The sequence below is a fragment of the Neofelis nebulosa genome, chromosome 13 (assembly GCF_028018385.1).
Source record: "Neofelis nebulosa isolate mNeoNeb1 chromosome 13, mNeoNeb1.pri, whole genome shotgun sequence".
NCBI lineage: Eukaryota > Metazoa > Chordata > Mammalia > Carnivora > Felidae > Neofelis > Neofelis nebulosa.
This window is the reverse complement of record NC_080794.1, coordinates 41,769,048-41,790,974: the sequence shown is the minus strand read 5'-3', so window position 1 is coordinate 41,790,974 and position 21,927 is coordinate 41,769,048. Positions and strand designations below refer to the sequence as shown.

The window sequence follows — 21,927 nt, the reverse complement described above, 5'->3', positions numbered from 1 at the left end:
AGCGTTTGGGATTATGGCCTCAAAACACACTCACAGTTGTTTTGATTTCATTTTTGCCCTCCTTACATGTACTGTTCTCTCACAAACTCGAAACAGATCTGGGGTAGCAGAATCAGCCAATGATCTGACAATCTTGCAGTTAACTAATGGTTATGTTTCTTCTACACTTACAATGGTATCAGGTGTCCAAGACAAGCACACCTTACCAACCAGTCCATTGGTCAGTAGATAGTTCTGGAAAGTCTAGCAAGCTTTGGAGGTCCTGAGCCAGGTCCCTAGGTAGAATGGAAGTGATGGATCCCTAGGTGGAATGGAAGTGATGGGTTTTGGAGTGATGGGGGTTCGGAGCTGATGGCCAGGAAAGAATTCTTGAGACATCTTTGGTGCAAAAAAGTTGATTTTATTAAAGCGTGGGGACAGGACCTGTGTGCAGAAAGAGTTGCACTGGGCTCGTGAGGAGTGACTGGTTATATATACTATGGAGTTGGGGGAGGTGAAGTCAAGAGGAAGTTTCTTAAAGGGATTTCCATATGCTAAAACTCACAGATTACTGAGGGCCTAGTTTTGTCAAACTAAGGTAAGTTTTTTTTTGTTTTTTTTTTTTCCCCTCTAACAAAACATCATTAAGAGAGTAGGAGTTCCCGGAGATTAGGCTATTGATAAGATTGCCCCTTTCTGGTAATTTTACTAAGATATTTGTAAACTGATAGAGACTCTGTCAATGTAACCATTTGTTTTCTGTCCTTTCCTTTGTTCTTGGGCAGGCAGAAGTGACTAAGGAATATCACACATATCCCACCTGGGTGGGGGGGCCATGCAGGGTGTCGGGTGGCTTGCCTTATGCTCCCTCATCAGAAGGATGGGACCTGCACAGTCTGGAGCTAGCTTTTGTTGGCCATAGGTGAACTGCCCTGCCTGGACGTCAGTTCCTTTGGGACTGGCTGTCAGTACGGGAGGAAGTGGGAAGGCAGGAGTTGGATTAGTCTCCTTCCTTTTAGGCAGTGGGGTCCTGCACTTCACAGGAAAACCTGGTTAACAGTCATCCTGAAGGACATGATCCAAAGTAGGGGAAGCCGTGGGACAAAGCAGTCACAGAAAGCACCACCAGGTGATACAGAAGGTCAAGCCCAGAATCTGCCTAAACCTTAGCTTGTGTGAGAGTCTTGGAGAGATAGTTCTGTGGACACTGAATGGTTCAAATTCAACCTTGGAGGGATAACTTTAAATTTTAGCACTGACCACTGTGTGCTTTGGGTTGTGGGGTCTCTTGCTGCCCCCAGCCTGCTTTCTATGTGATAAAATGCTGCTGAATTTCCCTGACAAGTCCTTCTTAAAATTCATTCCCACCAAGCCAGTGGCTACCATTGGGGTGTGGGCGGGGGGCAGGGGGAGGTTGGGGGAGGTTGGATGGAAAGAGCATGATTAGAAGTCTCAGCAGAAAGACAGAAGAGATTCTAGCATATGTATTTGATATAAATATTATAGTTTTACAGAGACATCTAGATCAATATATGCCACATTTCATCTACCTCTCTGACAAAGTGAGCACAATGTATTCAGGGAAAGCTGTATAGGATTTTCAATTTACTCTGTGTGATTTATTGTGACAGGATAGCTATGGGTTTTTTAAGTTCTTTATACTTGTTCCAGTAAAAATGGATATAGTATCTTTAAAAATAAACAGCCCAGAGCTGTGCATTTTACATTGTCTTCCTAGAATGAGGCTGTGCTAAAGAGCGATGTGAGACCTCTCTGCCCCCAGGGGGTACCTGATGCAGGCAGATTTGCCTCAGTCCTTGCTCTTTAGCTGTTTTGGGGTGGGGGGGGCGATGTGGAGGGTGAACAGGGAACTGAATTAGGAAGTACTGCCGACGTCTAGACGAGATGTGATGGTGGCCTGGACTAGAAGGGCAGAGAGCTAGAACTCTGTGGGGGGATCCATCAGTGTCGGTGGGAACAGCCCAGTCAGTCTGGGCTCCTTCATTTTGTAGTGACTGGCCCCAGTCTCCTGACTCCCAGCCCAGCGGCATCAGCCCTCCCTCTATCTAGAAGGCACCAAACCAACGGGGTAGGGCTGCTCATGCTCTGCCATTCACCTTGTACTGAATCTCTGGGCCTCAGTTTCCACATCCAAATAGCAGGTACTAGACTAAACATTCACCAGGGGCTATTCTCATACTAAGATAAACATGAGACTGTGGAGTGGAGCCCATTACTTTTCAGGCTCTAAGAAACACTACCTGAATCTTAAAAATGTGTAGATTTTAGTTTTCATTAGCTAACCTCAGCCTCAGTGAGTCTCTGGAGGCCTCATTCACTGGAGCCTTGAAGAGTTTGGGGGCTCCCTCGGCATCCTCCTCTTATGCCTCCTGCCCTTGGTCACCTCCCCTAAGTTGTCCGTTCTGAAAAGCCGCAGTGGAACTAAGCTCAGAAACAGGTTCCAACTCAACTGGGGCATCCTGGCTTCCCTTGGACATCTCCAAGAAGGATAGGAGAGTGATTGAGGAGAATGTGTGGGATTGCATTCTGGAGGCAGAGATGCTTAATCAGATGAGAGAGGCATACTCATGGTCGTTTAGTGAAGATATACCCATTTAACAAGCAATTGTCAATTTTCTGGTGAGCCCTGATAGAGTTTGTAATAGTCAAGCATTATTCTTAAGGTTGTCACACTCATCCACTTCATCCACTGATGCCACACTTGGTCATGACACATCAGTCCAGCCTGTGTTTATGGAGCCCTGCCCCCAAACCAGGCCTGTTTGCTTATACTGGATGAGTAACTCTTTTCCACTGAATGCCATCTGCTACTATTTTGGCATTTAAGATGCTTCTTTATGCATCTGAGAGGAATCTTTTGATCCAGACATTAACATTAGTTTATCCCAAGAAAGATTTGTTTACAGAACTTGACAAAGTTTTAAAAACCCAAAAGTCCTATCCGATCAGAAATCGTTATTGATTTAAGCTTGTTGGCCATCTTCACAAACCATGCGGCCAGGCCCTGTAAATATCAGTCATTAAGACTGATAAGATTGACATTAAGATAGACTAATCAGTAGTCTGAAGAAGTTCAAATCACATTGGGAACAGCATTAGTTACCTTCATAGTGTAACTTTCCTAAATATTCTCCACTGTACATGGATCATTTCGGTTTTCCGTATCTTCAGGATCCTTGGACTGGAGAGGCGGTCCTGGGCCGGACATAGCATACAATGTTTAAAATGGATATTTGCATCACTTTGCCATCCATTGACTGACCAAATTGTGTGGCTTAAGTTTAAAAACTTGATTTAGAGTTTCCGCCTTCACTCACAGTATCTAGTGATGCTGCAATACTGTGATGTTTTTAAAAAGAAAAATTTTTTTAATGTTTATTTATTTTTGAGAGAGAGAGAGAGAGCTCGAGTAGGGTAGGGGTAGAGAGAGGGAGATACAGAATTGAAAGCAGGCTCCAGGATCCAGGCTCTGAGCGACAGCACAGAGCCTGATGTGGTGCTTGAACCCATGAACCATGAGATCATGACCTGAACTGAAGCTGGACGCTTCACTGACTGAGCCACTCAGGTGCCCCAACACTGTGACGTCTTAAGTGAGAATGATCTTCGTCCGTCTCGGTCCCCGGCTAAGTCTCTCTCCTGGTCCAGTGAGGACCCCTCCATCATCCCCTCCACTGTGTGATGAGGAGGGCATCCTGCTGGCCCAGCTCTGCCTGCCATAAAGAGCAGAACCCGGAATACTCCTTCCTCTGCTCTCTGCCCTCTATCACCTTCATCTGAACAAGCATTAGAGTCGGGGACCTGGGTCACATCCTGGGCAAGTCACTTTCTTGCTGTGGGATGTCAGGCATGCGGCTTAAGGAAATTGAGGTTAAGAGAGGTTATCTGCAGTGATATAGGTTGTAGGAACATAGGGTTGTTTAGGATTAGGTGAGATTCCAGGGGCCGTAGAGCACTTTACATCTGTTACCTACTGATTTATAGATATCACATGAATCCCACCATTTAATAATGCTTACAATGGTCCAGGCCCTTTACTAGGCTCTTCGCATGTATTATCTATTTAAATAAATCCTCAAGATAACCTCATGAATCAGGAACTAGCACCAGCCCCTCAGAGACTCTGACTTTATAGTTGTAAAATGCAGAATTGGTATCTTGCCCAAGACTATTCAGTTATTTAGTGTCTGAGCTGAGCTAACACGGGGCTATCAAAGTACGAATCTCACATGGCAGATTTGTAGGTGTCATGGAATCTGGCAGAGACAGTTTTGGATGAGGATCTCTTTGGCATTCTTCAAATCATGCACCATGAACAACCATCACTCTGTGTACAAGGAGGACACACCCTGCTCTCAGTCTTGAATATTTTCAATTATATTTTCAATCATGGAGGACATAAGAAATTCTGCTTCTCTTCTCCCTGAAATAACATCCTTCCCCAAACTACTGTCCCTGGAATCTTCGAAAGTCTTGCAAATGTTTCTGGAAAATAAATTTCCCTTTTTGCCATCCATCCCTTGTACTCCTGCAGGCCCCTGGTGCTTCCTCAGATGTAGGCTGGTGAGAGCAGATCTTCGAATGCAGATGCTGAGTTAGAGAGGCGACTTCTCCCCATCCATCAACTCTAACTGCATTCAAACATGTTCAATATGTGGGCTTCTTGATAACTTCCACTGTATGGAAAACAAAATGGAGGGAAATGATTATTGGCACAAAAGGAGGAAGTCATAAATCTTCAAATCAGATATAGGACAGATTGGAACAATATGGGTCCTCCAAGGTTGCCATGATAATGTACCTAATAACTCTCCTTGGGCAAAAAGGCAATCTGCTTTCAATCAATCTCGCTTTTTCTGAGCAAAAATACCAATTATGTTGAAGGAAGATTTTTTTTTCTTCCTTTTTGATAAAGGCTGCTCTCCACCCCAGAAATCATGCTGTAGCTAAAAGATATATATTCTCAATTGTCTAGAATGGTATTGGACAGCTAGCATCAAATGAGAAAAGTCAATCCTTTTTTTCTCCCCTCTCCTGCCTGCATTTGTCTACTTCTTAAGAGAAGTGAAAGCTAATTAAAGGCTTAAGGGATAATATTGATTGCATTGGAATATATTTTATATGTACCCAGCACATTTTCAACTGAGAGAACCCTGACTCTTTCTAAGGCTGAATAAATCAGCTGGCAGGGCCTTTGATTCAAGGGTGAGAGGGTGAACTCATCTCCTTCCCTTCCACTTCTTGCACATCTGTCCTAGAGATGAATGATTTCAGAAGAGGGAGAGGCAATGCTGGCCGGTGTTCATTCAGGCCTTTGCGTACAGGATGGGAAGGATGGATGTTCAGGCATTTACCCAGACCTATCATTGATTTGAGTCCAGCTTTGAATAATCACCAGGCTTCTACTGGTATAGAACTTTGAGCTTTGCAATGCCTGAGGCAGGAAGCTAGCTGGATGGTATTAGCCTCTCAGCTCCCTCATCTATTGAACGGGGATAAGGAGCTTGCCCAGGATCACACACGTCTTTGGGGGCAGAGCAGGGAATCCCATCTGGCTTATTTTCGCATCCAGGTGAGAGGAAGGGCCCAACCCTGAACTGTCCTGTGGAGGCGCCCGTACATTGGATTCATGCTGGGCTTATTCTCAATCATAGACGTCTGTAGGCAGAAAGCATTAGAATTGCCCCATGCAACCCCACATGTCAGATCAGGAGGGAGGTCCTATTTCTCTCTCACTTTCTGAACATACTTGGCAAATTCAGAATCAGAGATCTTATGCAAAACATGCAAATTCATTTGCAGCCTGTTTCGTCCATATAAATGCACGTGTCACAAGAAATATTTTAAGATATGACATGATAAAAACGTGTATATAACCCGAGTGTTCTGTTTACGTCCTATAGTCTCACACGCTGTGTATTTCAGGAGGGAGTTAGTCATGTGGGTTTGGGGCATTTGGAATGGGTGGCCAAGGGACCTCCCTGTACCTGGCTGGCACTTGCTAGAGAATAAAGTGATCATGCTGGGATGTCTCTTCTGAGGCAGCCACTGACAATCTTTCCTCCCTGCGATGGCCTCCGCTTGCCCGGCCACTAAGTGCAGCACCGTAACAATAACAGTCCATAATGGTGATATTATTAACTGCATTGTGCATATTATTGATTTACTCTTTGTTCTGCATCATTATCCTTTCACCAATGAGTTTACTGCCTTATTCTCACATACTTAGTCAAGCACCAAATTACAACGAAAGGGCAGGCTCTTGTAATGGCATCTAATGGAACATTGCATAAGTGATCATCACTTCCTCCCATTATGCGCTGCCTCCAGCCAATGAGCTTTCTGCCTTATTGGAATGTGCACAGAGCAATTATGAGGTGCAAGGGACCTAGCCATTCTAAATTTTTTCCCACGAAATTACCATGCTTTGATGTTCACCACCTACCCATGCCTCAGAGCCCAGCCAGGGATTCAGCCTCTGTCGCTAGCAGCCTGAGAGGCACAGGGACCTGGGCTGAGCCCCTTGCTACAGTCTTCTTATTAGAAGCCAGCAGGTTTCATCTCCACAGTGAGGCCCCTGCTTTGGGTCATGGGGCTAACTCGTGCACCGAAGTGCTTATTCCTGATGGAGCATTGGATAACAAATGTAAGTGGCCATGGTACAGCCAGGTTGGTTCAGATTCATCAGATTGGTCTGGGAGCCCAAAGATATTGGGGGGACTGTTGTCCCGGCAGTTCTGGAAAAGAGGCTTATCTCCTCAGGGGGAGCCACCATCTCCAGAAACAGAAGTCCACACCTCCCTGGATCAAGGCAAATAGTTCCAGCCTCATCCCTTTCTAGCTTCTCCCCATCTTGAAGTAAATTCCTTCAGCTCTCATGGAAATCCCAGGCACCCTGAGGAGGTAGCTATCTGGGGATGGACAGCCTGCTGCTGATCTCCGATTCCATAGGCGTCCCATCCCCATTTAGCCCTGAGTAATGCTCACTTACTGTAAAGTGTTACATGCCCCCATTGTCGGAGGAGTTATGGCGGAAAAATGCAAAATTTCCTTTTTACTGCTTATGGCCAGCAGAGCCCATAACGTGTCAAGCCGCACATTAGCCACCCTGATAAAAGTCCGCTTTCTTACACACAAAATCATCGTTTCAGCAAGATTTGTTATCTCATTACCTGATAAGCTCTATGTCATAAACCAAGACCCATTCGGTAAATCTCTCAGGAGGACGCTTTGTGGGCAGAAAGGGAAAGATCTGAATCTGCAAGGGACTTGATAATGCAGCATTTAAGCGCACGCATAATGTCACTTATTGTTAAGGCATAAAACCACTTGGCCAAACGGTTGGGCTTTTAATAGGATTTTGTGCAGCATCAGGTGAGAAGCCATATGCCTTTTCTGTCTCGGAGTCTCTGAACACCTGCCAGCACCGCTGCTTTGCCTCACAGCCCTCTGGGGATGGGAGCTGGGCTTTAATTGAGGCCTCGGGAGGAGAAGAATGCTTCCCTGCAGCTGTGCGCTTCCTCTGTCTTGCCTGGGGTGGGTGCTGGGTCCTCGCTGGGTTGGCCCCATCTAACTGGCTTCTCCTGTTCAGGCACATTGTGGTCTGTGGACACATCACTCTGGAGAGTGTTTCCAACTTCCTGAAGGACTTCCTGCACAAGGACCGGGATGATGTCAACGTGGAGATTGTCTTTCTTCACAAGTAAGGGGCCCCTGCTGTTTCAAGACCCTCCACTCAACCAGGCTTCCTGAGGAGGGCTCACTGAATATCTGTGGAGTGGTGGTATGGGGGCAGTGTTGGAGGGTAGTGCAGAGTTGAATCAGCCATGTGGCCTCCTTAAAGAGGACAATCTGGAACCAATGGAAAGGGAACATTAGTTCAGTGGTGAGAACACCACCTGCCTCTGTGGAGCAACTCTGGCAAATAACAGTGAAGTTCATTATGGGTCAAATACGTCATTACCGTCCCATCAGCTGTCTGAATCTATTTGATCCAGGTGTGTCCACAGTGTCTGGTGTGGAAGATTAGCTGTCTCGTGTGGATTCTTTACAAGTGCAGGAGGGACACAGTGACCAGGAAAGACACAGACATAAGAGGAAGCAGGGTATAATGTAATGGAAACAGTTGCAACAATAATTCCCATTTCTAGAAACCGCCGCTGTAGGACATTGTGCTACTCCCCGTGCATAAGTTCTCTTTTTTAATCAACACGGGGAGTAAAAGTACATGCTGTGAACTCAAGAGTGCTCCAGGTGAATCTTGACTCAATCAGTTACTCGCTGAATAAGTTACTTAACCTCCCTGGGCCTCAGTTTTTACATTCAGTAGATAAGGAGATCACAATGGTTTTGGTCTCCTTTCTTGGGCTGTAGAGAGAATGAAAAGAAGTAAGCCATGTCAAGAATGAATCAGGCACACAGCAAGCGTTCAATAAATGTTAGCTAGTATTACGAAAGATAAAATATATTTGGCTAGATAAGCAACATAGAAGGTGGGTCTTATCATGTTTGTTGTGCAGTGGAAGAAAGGAAGAGATCTCCTTCTGCTCAATGTTGTTGGGGTTTTAAGCTTCATCTGACCCCCATTTAGGTAAAAGTTAGTCAGCCACAGGGATAGAGAGTTCTGGGACTCGGGCATGTTAATGTGAGTGGCACTGTTTTCTTTTCTGATGGAAATGGGCCATCACAGGGTCAGCACTAGCCCCAATTTACCAAGAGACAAAGCTCATGTGTGGTGCTAGCTCCATAGGGGGTTGACAGCCCACAACTCAATCCTGCTCTGAGATCCCACAGAAGTTGACTTTCCTATAAGCTTCTGTTCTGTGCGTCTCCTTCCTTTTGACAGTTGTTCACAGAATACCAAACTGGCTGCCATGTTTGAGCACACCAGCATTTTTTTCTTCTCAGCACTGAATTCTCCAAGTTCTGAAAAGACCGGCCAGGCTATGAACACAGGAGCAGAACTCACAGATCAATTCAGCGCTTTAGCCTCTCATTACCAGCTGAGGGGCCCATCCTCTGCTGAGCACTATGGAAGGTTCAAGAGAAGTACAGTGTGTAGGTCCTGCCCTCATTGGGCATTTCAAGATGAGCATGTGTGCAACAGCTAGAGCTCAACATTCATGCTATATTCACTGACTGAGGTCAGTTTAGTCAAATGGCAGAATCACATGGGGCATTTGCATCAGGGAGAGACCACCACTTCTTACATGACCAGGCAGACTTTCTGAGAGGGGCCAGACCAGTAATGGATCTCGAAGACTGGTTGGATTTGCACAGGCACCTGTTTCTCATCCACTACTTGAGTCTGAACCAACAAGCTGGCTGCTAATGCCTCACTTGCTGGGATTCACCTCCACGTCCCCAGCATCTGTCAGCGTCAGCTTTGTCGTAGACGGCCCAGTTAATTAACCTCTTGAAACTTTGGGTTAATAACATCCCTTCCTCTAGGGTTGTTTTGAGGTTTAAATGAGTTAATACTTGTCAAGTGCTTAGAATGGTATCTGCCACATAGTAAATGCTCAAAAACATGAACAACTCTTACTAAGTACTTAATGAATGTTAGGCAAGCATTGACCAACACAGGTCTTGGTACCTAGAAGGTTCAAACGAAATATCATCTGCCATCTAGCATAGTACTTTATAGAGAACAGATATTTTTCATCTTTGCAGAAGTAATAAATGAATGAATAGGTCAATCCGTGCTTTAGTCCTTGTCCTCCAATGGGAAAGGTATCTGTATGGCTCACACTAAGAATGACGAATAGCGTACACATGTATGAACCAAGAACAGTACCAAGAGTAAATTCACTCTGTCTGTGGCTGCTCAGAGGTGACATGTTTTGATCCAGGCCCCAGGAGATGAGAAGTCCATAGGGCTGAGAAGCAAGGAAGAGGCTTTGAGGGAGGGAAGAGCAGTAGGCTCTGCCAGGGGCACCTTTGACTAATCTCTGAGGTCACAGCTCGGTCTCTCTATTCATAGAATAGCGATTCCATTCATAACAAAATGAAAGACATTTTGCCCCATAGGCCTCAGACTCTGTGAAGATTGTGAACGTCTTCATTTTACCTTGGTACTGGTTTGGGTTTTCAGTGGGCTGGGGTTTTACTCCTCTTGAGTGTGACCCTTTCATTTCTGCAAGAAAGGGGGCTACTTTGAAAGTGAAAGCCTTTTCCTAGGGCTTTCTTTTTGGAAGTCAGAGAGAAAGGAGGCCACGGAGGCAGAAATACCCAAGTCTGTTATATTAATGGCTGTTTCTTCTCTCCCTGCCAGCATTTCCCCTAACCTGGAGCTAGAAGCTCTGTTCAAACGACATTTTACTCAGGTGGAATTTTATCAGGGTTCAGTCCTCAATCCACATGATCTTGCAAGAGTCAAGGTAAGAAGGAAGAGGTGACTTCTGCTTTTACTCCATCTGAGAGGGGGACTGACTCTGTGGTGAGGGCATATGCCTCCCAGGATGGCCAAGAGTCACCCCCATTCCCCTAATGCCATAAGTCAGTATGCCACCAGCCTTGACATCACCCTTCCACTGGCCCCAGGGCTTTGTTCTCTGGCACCTGCCTTCTTTCACTTGAAATAGTCGTAAAATTAGTTCCCTCAATATCCACACTCCTCAAGGAAGCAGACTAGTTGTATGGACTCAGTAGACTCATACACAACATCATAATAAAGTAATTCCCATGTTAAATACTGAAATTAGACTCAATGTAGCTCTGAAATCTATTATTTACATTGGAGAGGAACATGAAGTGTAAAGTATAAATAAAATGTGAACAGGCCATAAAACATTTTGAGCTTCCTTTTTTTTGGCCCCCACTAAAGACTAAAAGTGAAAAACTAAACATGCAGATATCTGATATCACTTAGTGATAGGCTAATCTTTCATTCCCAAATCTACTAAGTTAGAATCTTCTTATAAAGCAGACCTGAGGTTTATAAAGGAAAGGGCTATAGCAAAGTGACATCTGGTACTTTGCTCATTTTGTATCGGTTTTGTGAGCACATTCGATATTTGCATGGCAGTGGGTATAGATTAATATTGTGAATCCACTGACATCTAAATGCTCACTGTGGTTCCAACATAATTTAGTAAATCATGTAATTGGCAAACATGAATAAGCCAGAAGGATTTGGGTAAATTCTTTGGGTTATTAAAGAAAACTAGAGACAATTTGTGACATACCATGGAGGAAACCGTGGCCCCCCACCAAATGCAGGGATGGTCTGTTAAGTACAACAAACCAGGGAGGACGGATTGCAGACCTGGGCCAGCACGAGAATTCTTATGCTTATAGAGTCCAGTTAATCTTAATATTATCCAGACAGGATCCAAGTTATGACTTAATGTGAAATCTAATGAGAACTTGGAGAAAATAGTTACTGTTCAAGGACCTAATTTAGATGCAAGCAATTATTAGCATAACTCATCATTCCCTCAAAGGAATCAATCTTTTTTTGGCTCATGTTTAGATAAGTCGGTAGGTTTTGAGGTCATCTGGAACACATCATTTCATACACATGGATGTGTTGTCTTTTGAGTATCTGAATGCTAATTCAGTACTAAACGATACCGAGCTGTTATCTGATTTAGGGCTCTTACTGCCTTCTATGCCACAGTTAAGATGTGAACAAGATCAGATGAAGGACTTTGGAGTCTCAATTTCTGAATCCCCGACTACTCGGTTAACTTGGTAACCTGAGAGGAGGGGTTTAGTCTGCCTAATGCCATTTCCCGACTGGAAAAATTAGGATGATGGTGTAGATCCGTTGGTTGGGAAAGGAGGCAGGGAGGGGGACTGAAAGCCTTAATTAATTGTTATGTGAAGAAATCTGGAAAGATTATACCTAAGTGACTGTGCAAAATGAAAAGTATAATTACCAAGGTACATGTCGTACCCTCTAATGGCAACAAGATGAAATGTTTATACCATAATAAGAATTTGCAGCCTATACTTTTGACAAAAAAAAGATAATCTCCCAGGATTATTTTTTTTCTTTCCTTGGAAACTACCAGGTTCCCCAAAAGCTGTCAACAGAGAAAGATTGCAAACCAAGCATGGCTATTTATATGTTTGTGTTCTGTGATCTTCCTTTTGGTGTCTTAGATAGAGTCAGCAGATGCGTGCCTAATCCTTGCCAATAAGTACTGCGCTGACCCTGATGCTGAAGACGCCTCCAATATCATGAGGTAACGCCGGGGAGGCCAGGGAAGGCTCTGGGCTTGGCACTCTGCAGCCCATTGGCTGCACTTTGGGGTTCTCTGCAGAGCACCGTCTCTGTGGGACCTTCTTTCCCCCATAAGACACCCTACACCTTGCCACAAGCATAGGTGTGGGGGGAGCTGAGCCACTGGTGGCTGTGGAGGGCGATGACACAAGACAAGCTTGTCCTTGGCGAATGGGAGCCCTGGGGCTCACAACTGGTTTTGGGATTGAGGTATTTCGGACAGGACTGGGAAAGGAAAGATAGATTTAGATGGGTGCAGGCCTGAAGTAGGGTACCATGTTCCCTAAGGGAGAGTGGACCTGGGATGTCTTAACTGTGGGTGATTTTGTCCCTCAGAGGAAATTTAGAAGTATCTGGAGATGTTCTTGGTTGTCATAACTAGGGGATGCTGCTCACATCAAGGGGGCGGGTAGAGGCCAGGGATGCTGTTCAACATCCTACAGTGCACAAGATAGTTACCCACAGCAGAGAAGTATCTGGCCCAAAATGTCTAGTGCCAAGCTTGAGAAGCTCCATGTTAGAGCTTTTCGAGCTTGTCTGTAGCATGTTGATTAATAGCCCCACAAAGAGGAGTTTGTCGACTGATGAGCTTTTGTTTCAACCAGTTTTCCAAAATGAAATCGTGTCTTTACTGAGAGCCTTCTCAGTGCTTTTAACACTAATATGAATTTCTAAGAGAATGTTCTACAGAGAACGTATCAAACCTATTTAACTCCAATGCCCCCTTTCTTACAGAACACCTTTGGGTGGGTGTGGGCACACTCTGGAAAACATGGCTCAGTGCCCTCCCTGTGAATGGGCGAGGCCCATAGAAGGCCCTTCCCTGCCGACTCCCCACTCCTTATTCTTTTTGCATTTCAGAAGAACACTGTTCTGTGACAACAAAATGATGGACGAGTTAAGATATTTGGCTCCAGAGAGTTAAAGCCCCTTAGGATTCTTCTCCCCTCCCGTGTACATTGCAGAGTAAAGAGAACTGGGAGGGAATCATAAAGAGACACTTCCGGAGAAGAGACCAAAGAGAAGTCATCTCACTCCCACTACATTCCCAAGAACGCTTGCCTAATTGTGGGCAGCCGTCCTTTGGTCCAGACAGACCGCCCTCTCCCCACATTCTGGTTTGCCACCATGTCCTGCGAATTTACCTGGGGTGAGGGCTTAGGGAGCTGCTTCCTCACCAGGCTCCCATTGCCCTTCCTTCGTTTCTCATCAGTGGCCCCCAAGTGACATGAGCTCTCCCATCGCTGAGTTGGGGGAGCTCCTCCAGTGCATTTGGGATGAGCGTGTCTTTCCCTCAGCATCTGGACCTTGTGTCTGACAAGCGACAGCTGGCACAGTGTTCTCTTTCCTCCCGCTTCTCTTTGGCAATATGCTCAGTGCAGTTGTTTTAAGGAAGTTGATGCATGAACTCTTGTAAGCGTGGGACTTGCCAGCCTACGGGGAGATGATGGAATGGGGACATGTGTCCACACCTCGGTCCACCCGCTAGTCACAGCTGGAAAGTGACTACAACAGCTCAGCAGAGAGTGCTTCAGTGAGCCTTTCCTTGAACTAGGATTTCCATCCTTCCCCGCGTTTTTGTGTCATTTGAAATGATAAAAATGTCCCTTTTAAGGAACTAGGCTTCATTATCTTCAGATTTGCAAACATAAAAAACAAAAGAAGATAAAGCTTAATGTTTTGATCCCCCCAGAGAAGTTTAGGGCTAGGGCTTTTTTTTTCCCCAAAAGTGAATAATTGAAATGAATAATAGCTTTGAAACGGGCAATTCTCTTAATCGCAGTATTTTACTTAAGTGCAGTAGGGCTAATATGAAGACATGTAAGTTATCAGGGTGATTGGCATGATGCCAAGACATAAAACTTACCGAACAAAGTTAGCATCATAAGTTTAATGATGCCATTCATTAACCAGAATCAGAACTAAGGCGCAGACAGCAAAAGGAAACAGGAAACTCAGGGTTAAAAATGGGCTCTGTCTTTCCCTTATTTGTATAATCCTCCTTTCTCCTTAGTTTAATGAGACCAGTCTGCCCCTTTTGAAATTAAAATGTCAAAGATCCATTTGAAATGAGCTAATGCAGAAAAACTGGCTGATGGCTATGAGCAGAATTCTGAGGGCTGACTGAGGCTCAAAGTCCTTGAGTTATTAAGCATGAGCCAACACAACACTTCTTCAAAAATAAAATGAATTCCTTCAAGTGCAAAAGCCCAGGATGAATTTGTGCAGGCAGAAGCTTACGAGTGATCCATTTCCTAAATTCACAAGTTGTAGCTTTTCAGCCGAAATGGCTCCCTGGCTGCCTTCTCTCCATTTTTGCACAAAAAAGGCATGGAGCACAGAGCAGTTTCTTGGTGTGAAGTTTGTGAGGGTGGTCACAATAAACGCACTTGCATTTCTGAGTAGGCTTGGGAGGTGGGCCTTTCTGTGGAATTCCATTCCTTCCTTGTCACGAAGGAAATGTATAATGTCACCTCTGACAGAGTCGGTAATGACAAAAACCATAACTTACACGTGGAGAGAGCTTTTAATGATTTCAAAGCATTTCCACATCTGGTCTTTCATTTGCTGCTCATACCAGAACCTGTGAAATAAATAAAGCAGGTACTGTTGCCCCCAATGTCCAGATGAGGAAACAGTCACAAAGAGCCCAGGGATTTCCTGAAGGTCACCTAGTTCCTTCGTACAAGACTGGGACTGGAATCCAGGTGTTTCTCTTCTTCCACCTGTAGCCCAGTGACTGTGTCAGGGAGCAGAAGCGAGGGTTGGGGGAGGGGATGGGCAGTGGTCCATAGAGAGCATGGACTGAAGGTGGTTTGAGCCAGGCGATTTTCTATCAGACTGTGACCCCTGCAAGGCCTCGGTACTTATCGCCAACCAGCATTAAAGTTGTCATTTAGACACCAGTATCTGTCGAAAGCTGAGTCATTGATCCTGTCTTAAGAGCCCGGCTCAGAAATCATTTTTGTGAGTGGCCATGTGTGTGTGACAATTAGCATCATTTGTCAGACTGCTTGTTTGATTTGTCATCGTCTCAAGTTAACTTAGAGAATTGGACTCAGAGCAAACGGTTTCTAGGCTTGTCCCTAGGGTATGTGAGACTGTAAGCTGTCAGCCCCATGAGTTGGCTCCGTGAGTTGAGCTTCCTTTATTTAGATGCCTAGCCCACGACCCCTGCTCCAGACCCCCCATTCCAGTGCACACATACTCACATGCCAACACCAAGGCACCACAGGACTGCTCTCTTCTTCTATGCCCAGAACACAGTCTGTGGCCGTTTTGTGATTTCTTTTTCACACCACCATGGGGTACAGCAATGGACACACAGTTTAAGTTGGCCCTGTGCCTCAAGCTCTCTGGATGGGCCTGGCTGCTGGCCCCACATTCACTCCATTTGGGTGTAATCAAATCAGTGTTCCCATCAGACTCCAAGGGTTAGGCAGATCCTGCCTCAACTCTGGTTCTTTCTTTTTCAGAGTAATCTCCATAAAGAACTACCATCCGAAGATAAGGATCATCACTCAGATGCTGCAGTATCACAACAAGGTAGGTCAGTGAGAGCCTAGCCCAGGCTCAAATATGCACATATGTGTCCAGCTACACACACGCGCACACACACACACACACACACACGTATGCACACACGTGCACACATATGCACACACATGCTGCTACAATCCAAAGCCCTGGAAAAGGGGGTGGTGGGTAAAAACCTCCCTGGGACTTTTTTGCAGGGCAAACACCTTGTTCACAGTTGGTCACTGAAAGGAAGCATGTGTTCCTTCACGTTTCCAATAGGAAGCATCTATTGGATACTTCCAGGTTCAGAACATTGATGCGATCTTAGATCCCATTTCAACAACTCCCACTTTCACGTGCTGCACGCATTTCTGCATTCGGTATTTACTGACTACCTACCAGGTAGTCAACACGCTACCTTGACCTCCCTAACCCCCCATGGGGAATCCTATGTTGTACCCTCAGGGGCTTCGCAGTCAAGGTGTAGGGAGTGTCCCGGGCAAGTGATAGGACACTTCTACCTGGCACCATGTGACCTGGAAGAACAGATCTCATGCTGGGTGGAGACTTTGGAATCTGGCATTCTCACCCTCAAGATGAGAACTGGCATTGCTGAATTCGGGAACATAGCTGCTCTCCAGAAATTAAACATAAAGGAATTTTCCTAGTGTTTTAGTTTACAGGGGGACTGGAAAGAAAACAAACGGAGTCTATGTTGTTTCCCTTGTGATTTCTTCCCAGTCTCTCATTCAAAGGCACTGATCCTTCACCCGGCTTGTCATTAAATTCCCAGGAAAACAGCTTTGGGGGAGGGAAGGTGGCACCTTTCTCTGTTCGATATGGAACCGGTTATGCCCGTAATGAGGCTCAGAAACTGGAGGCTCAGTACCTGGAACCAGGTGTCCTGTCTGAACAGAATAACTCCCTGCTGGGTTATGAGTGAGTGCGTGTCCCATCTTATAGGCCATATTCCCTACGAAATAGGCAGTCAGGTGACCCAGAGAAGACCCTATTCTGCCAAATGCACCAGTGCCATGCCATTATTTCTTAATTGCTGGCAAGTGCTGTCCCATTTTGCTGTGTGGAGGCTCATCAGAGGCCATTGCCGAGTGGAGCCTGCTGTCGGTGACCGGCCTACCACTTGGGTCTGCTGCCCACTGCCCAACCCTCGGCAGGTGGTTCCATTGTAGAACGTGTTGCGTTCCAGCCAGTGGGGCTTGGTGGTGAGCACCCAAGGTCACATTGTCCTGTTTGTCTCGGGAAAACCCAAGGACATTGAAGAGATAAAGTAAGATATTGGTAACTCACAAGGATTAGGCCAGAGAAGTTTTTATTGACAGCAGCCCCTGTAGGTAGAAGTAAATTTTATTAGCCAGGCTGTGGCTGGTGACAGCTCCTAAGGCAATAAACTCTTCTTTCATTTATGATATGAAATTTCATTTAGTGTGAGAGTGTTCTAAGCTGTTGTTTAGATTTTTGGCTGAATTTAGATCAAATAGGAAAATTAATGTTACATGTTTAGAAAGGGATGTCGGTTCCTTTTTTCTCTCCTTCTAATGAGTGCTGATTCAGCATCTTCAAGAAATTAAGGAGGATTTCAGCGATGCGATTCATGTCAAGCTCAAAGTAGCTCAATGGACCTAGGATCCAGATGGTACCTGGGCAGTACTCATGTGACCATAGCAAGCCGAATGACTTTTACAAACTGCTTCATTGTAATTATTCAGAAATAAGGATGAATGGCATCAACTGATCCATGATTATTTGCTTAAAACACATTTTGGGGGCACCTGGGTGTCTCAGTCGATTAAGCGTCTGACTCTTGATTTTGGCTCAGGGTCGTGGGATTGAGCCTGGCATCAGGCTCCACGCATCAGATTCTCTCTCTCCCCCTCCCTTCGCCCCCTCCCCATTCCAAATAAATAAACAAACAAATAAATAAATAAATAAATAAATAAATACCCCACACATTTTATTTAGAACCACCCCAATCTATTTGGGTTTCAAAGTAAGGCAAAATCACATATGAGACTTTGCCCCTGTAGGATTAGTAAGGGTGCAAGGAACAGAGTGACCTTGATACAGGGCATTTTTCTCTCTCATTTCATTTCTCTCTTCTAGAGAGAGCAGCATGTCCACCGGTGACTATCATGCCGTTCCTCATGGAATTGCAAGTGGGCATTTGTCATCCTGCTTTATAATTGTGCTGTTCCATGAGATGCTTCCCCCTAACGTTTAATATGTTTTTCTTCCCATTACCTTATAATAGTATTTTTCTTCCTCTCTCTGTACTTTCTCTTCACCCATGCCTAAATGCCCAAAGATGTCCACCCATTAAAACTCTCTTTCTTGAAAGAACCTGGTATGTGTATGTAAACTTAAGTTACATTGAAGGTATTTCAAGTGATAATTAATTCCGTAATTGGATACTGGACTTAAAATATAAAGAATTTTAATTCCCTGCACCCTAATGATGCTGGAATTCCAGGGGTGTAGGGAAGCTGCGTACTTTCTTTCTGCATGTAAAACTGGTCCTGAGTTTGTCATCATAGTAATCTCAGACACTCATGTCCTATTTTATGGTTTTAAAAAAGCTTGACATTCATTATCGCGTTTAGTTCTCATTTGACCATCTGTGCATGTTAGCATCCCAGTGTGACCTCAGATGGGGAGTCTAAACTATGTCTCAGACAGAGAAGCTCTGGTAGATACAACTCATGGTCACTTGGCAGGCAGTGAGCTAACATCAGAACTGCCAACTGCCACCTTCTCTTTAAATAGAGCCGCACCCCACTGAACCAAACTGTGGTTCCTCACAGGAGGCCTTAATGAAAGACTGATGTTCCCTAAAGTGGATCTGAATTCATGGAGAGAAACACTCAGCCTAGCCATCTCTGAACACAGAAAGATGGTACAGGACATTTTTGATTTGAGTGTAAATGTCTTGATGCTTTTCAAGGAAAGAACAGTTTGTGATATCTTAGAAAAGTGTCACTTCTGATGACTTAGCTGTTAATGGATTTTTTTATTTTTCAAACAGCTTCTAGAAAAAGAGGTTTTTGCCTGGGACCTGGAAGCCAAGTCCCAGTGGCCCAAAGGAGATGCAAGTTATTTGCGCTTCCTCACTAACAACCCTTACACACTTAGGTAGTAGTGTTAAAGTGTTTTCTCTGAAATGACCTTCTTTGTTCCTTATGGTGGCTTCCCCAAAGTTGTGTGTGCAGGGAGAGCTGGAACTAGGACTGGAATTAATCTCTCCTGGTTTCCTGTTATTATATGTCCTCACATTTTCACGTTCCTTCTTCTTGAGATGAGGAATGGTTCAGTGGCTGATCAGAGGGAGACCCTGGTCCTGCTAGGCCAGCTCTATCAGGCCTCATTCTCCAGGTCACAGAGGATTTGCCTCTAGACTTCTGTGCAATAATGCTGGCATTTTCCACTAGACCTGACTGTCCCTCATATGAAGGACAGAGTTGCCAGGGGAACTCTGGGGAAATTTCCTCTCTTCGTTTCATGCATACACATGTCCCTCCCAACCTTTGGTATATCCCTCCCCGCTTCATGCTCCACAATTGGGGAAGTTATGATGGCCAATAAAAGGAGGCCATATGGAAGCCTGAGAAATGAAACAAACTTGACTTTCCTGTGTAATAACGTGTAAAATCTATCTAAGGAACTCAAACCAGATGGGGACATGGGGGACCCAAGGCCCAAAAACCTGGACTTCCATACCTGCAGAAACCAGGCACATGGGGATATGAGAGACTCTGTGGAAAAGGTTTTCTTTGTTTGTTTGTTTGTTTGCTTGTTTGTTTGAAGGTACCATGAAGGGTATGTGTCCTTCGAATCTCCTTTCACACTTGATGATTTACTTGTTCATTACGTAGATCTCATTTGTCCTCAGATGATGTGAATGCAAATGAGGATTTCTCCACTGAGACTGAGGTGTTCTCTGTGGTGTCAGTATTCTCTGTGGCCTTCATAAGCCAGTGAAGAGTAGGGAGGAAAACAGGGTAAAGGGCAAGGCTACTCGCTGGAATCAAGCCTATGGGAGAATGTCTCTGACACTCAGCTTGACAGAAATTCCCATCCGCGATGGCCCACACACCAGACATTTTTAACCATGCTCTCATTAGGGAGGATAGTCTTCTCTCCCAGGAGTCACTGCTGGATTAGGACTGTGAGACTGTCACAGGACTTTGCAGGAAGGAATTTCACAAGAGTCGTATTTTTGAAAGCAGAGCAAAGAGCCATTGGACTTGCTGTTTGTGTCCACAATGGCGTCTTTCATCTCTTCTAGTAGGTACAACTGTAGTGTGTTGTCCTGACAGTGAAGAGAAACCTCCAGGGGGTTCCTTGTGTTTGCTGCTCCATGGAGAGAAATAGTAATTTCTGGGCCACGAAGTCTTGGCATCATCAGGAACCTAGCAGGGCTCTCTGCTTCAGCCTCCCATGAAAAACAAGAGGTCTTTCCATTGTGACTTGGAAAAACACTTACTGAGTTTTTGGGACAAAGACCTTGCATTTTTGGAGGTAGCTTTCTCCATTTGTTAGACACATTAGATCCGTAGAAAGTTCCTTTATAAAACAAGTCAAAAATCTTCTTTCTTATAATATACATCAGTCAGTCCTAATTCTGGCCCCTGGAACGAAGCAAGACAAGCCTAATCTCTCTTCGGCATGGCAGCACCTGTGGTATTTGGAGGCAACCATCTTGTCTCCCTGAAGGCGTGGCCCTTCTTCCAGCCAAACACGGATGGCTGTCTTAACTGTTTCTCCAAAAATGTTTTCCAGAACTCCCACCTCTCCTTGTGCTTGTCATTTTTCTCTGGAAGTTATTCAGTTTATCAGTTTCCCTCTTTAAATCTGACTGTTACAACTGGATCAAGTATTCTGGAGTAGCCTGACCAGTTCACAACAGAAGGAAACATTCATTTCCCTTGATCTGGAGACCATTTCTAACAAGCAAGCATTGGCCTTCTCTGTAATCTGTCACACAGTTGGCCTCTTTTTCGGGTTTGAGTTGCCCACACACTTAAGTTTTTTCCTTCTTTCCCCTCAGCTCTGCTGCCAAGTTAGGTCTTCTCATTTTGAATTTATACAGTTGATTTTTTTTTTTTTACCCTAAATGCTGTACTTGACATTAAGGCCTTTAAAATCTTTTCTGGTTGGTTTTATGCCCATTTTTCTAACCCTGGAGAACTTTTTGAATCTTGATTCTTTCATCCAACATATCATCTCTGGCTCTCTACTTCATGCCACTTAAAACTAGTTGGATGAGCATACATCTGGGTCCTTATCTCAGGGTGTGACCTAACTGTTGAATAGGATCAGTCCGTCTGCCAGAGATTGTACCAGGTCTACACTGTGAGTTGCCTGATAATTTAGGTCAGTGCTTCTCAAAGTGTGGTCCCCGGATCAGCAGCTCAGAGGCACCTCGAACTTATTAGAAATGCCAATTCTCCAGCCTCACCCTGTACCCTACTGGCTCAGAAACTCTGGGATAGGGGCCAGCAATATTGTATCAACCCTCCAGGTGATTCTGATGCCCACTCAGCCTTGGGAGCCATTGATCTGGAGTATTGGGATTGCAGATAAAAAAGGAATCTAAAACACACAGACATCTGATAGTCTGAGTCTGTTTGAGGAGCCAATTTATGAACAATTTAACCAGACATCCTAGTAGCATAGGCTGATGTGTCTGTCACAAGAGGAAATTCCCTCTGGACTTTGTTTGGCAACATGACAAACCAGAGGCAGGGGACCTAGGTTTGGGAGGTGCAGAAGCAATGATCCAAAGGGAAGACTGAAGACTGAAGTCTGCTGAATGGGAGAGTCAAATAAAACACCAAACACCAGACTCAGGAGAGGGAAAGAAAGGATGAGTCTGAATGCCTTCTAAGCAGCTGGGCAATGCTGCATTTCCCAGAGGAGCTTTTCAACAATTGAACATTTAGGAATGAAAGGTCTCATACCTTGCTTTTGCTTCCACAGGCGCATCTGCTAAACATCCCAAGCTGGAACTGGAAAGAGGGGGATGATGCAATCTGCCTCGCAGAGCTGAAGCTGGGGTTCATAGCCCAGAGCTGCCTGGCTCAAGGCCTCTCCACCATGCTCGCCAACCTCTTCTCCATGAGGTCATTCATAAAGGTAACGTCTTGTCCTATTAGAGCACATTA

The 21,927-nt window shown here is 45.0% G+C and overlaps 1 protein-coding gene and 1 long non-coding RNA gene across 30 annotated transcripts in view; one reads left to right on the top strand and one right to left on the bottom strand.

Moving 5' to 3' along the window:
* The window catches only part of KCNMA1 (potassium calcium-activated channel subfamily M alpha 1), a 739,425-nt gene that overhangs the window by 516,448 nt on the left and 201,050 nt on the right, over window positions 1-21,927 (top strand). For all 29 annotated transcript variants that reach the window (XM_058696774.1, XM_058696780.1, XM_058696775.1 and 26 more), the window contains 5 exons: window positions 7,592-7,702; window positions 10,274-10,379; window positions 12,109-12,191; window positions 15,706-15,775; window positions 21,743-21,898. In XM_058696774.1, coding sequence (XP_058552757.1) covers window positions 7,592-7,702; window positions 10,274-10,379; window positions 12,109-12,191; window positions 15,706-15,775; window positions 21,743-21,898 — 526 coding nt within the window. The remainder of the gene's footprint in view (window positions 1-7,591; window positions 7,703-10,273; window positions 10,380-12,108; window positions 12,192-15,705; window positions 15,776-21,742; window positions 21,899-21,927) is intronic.
* On the bottom strand, window positions 4,356-21,834 carry LOC131492878 (uncharacterized). Its single transcript, XR_009252325.1, has 2 exons — window positions 21,724-21,834; window positions 4,356-4,676 (listed from the first exon to the last, which is right to left on the bottom strand). It is a non-coding gene; the product is annotated as an uncharacterized LOC131492878 (long non-coding RNA).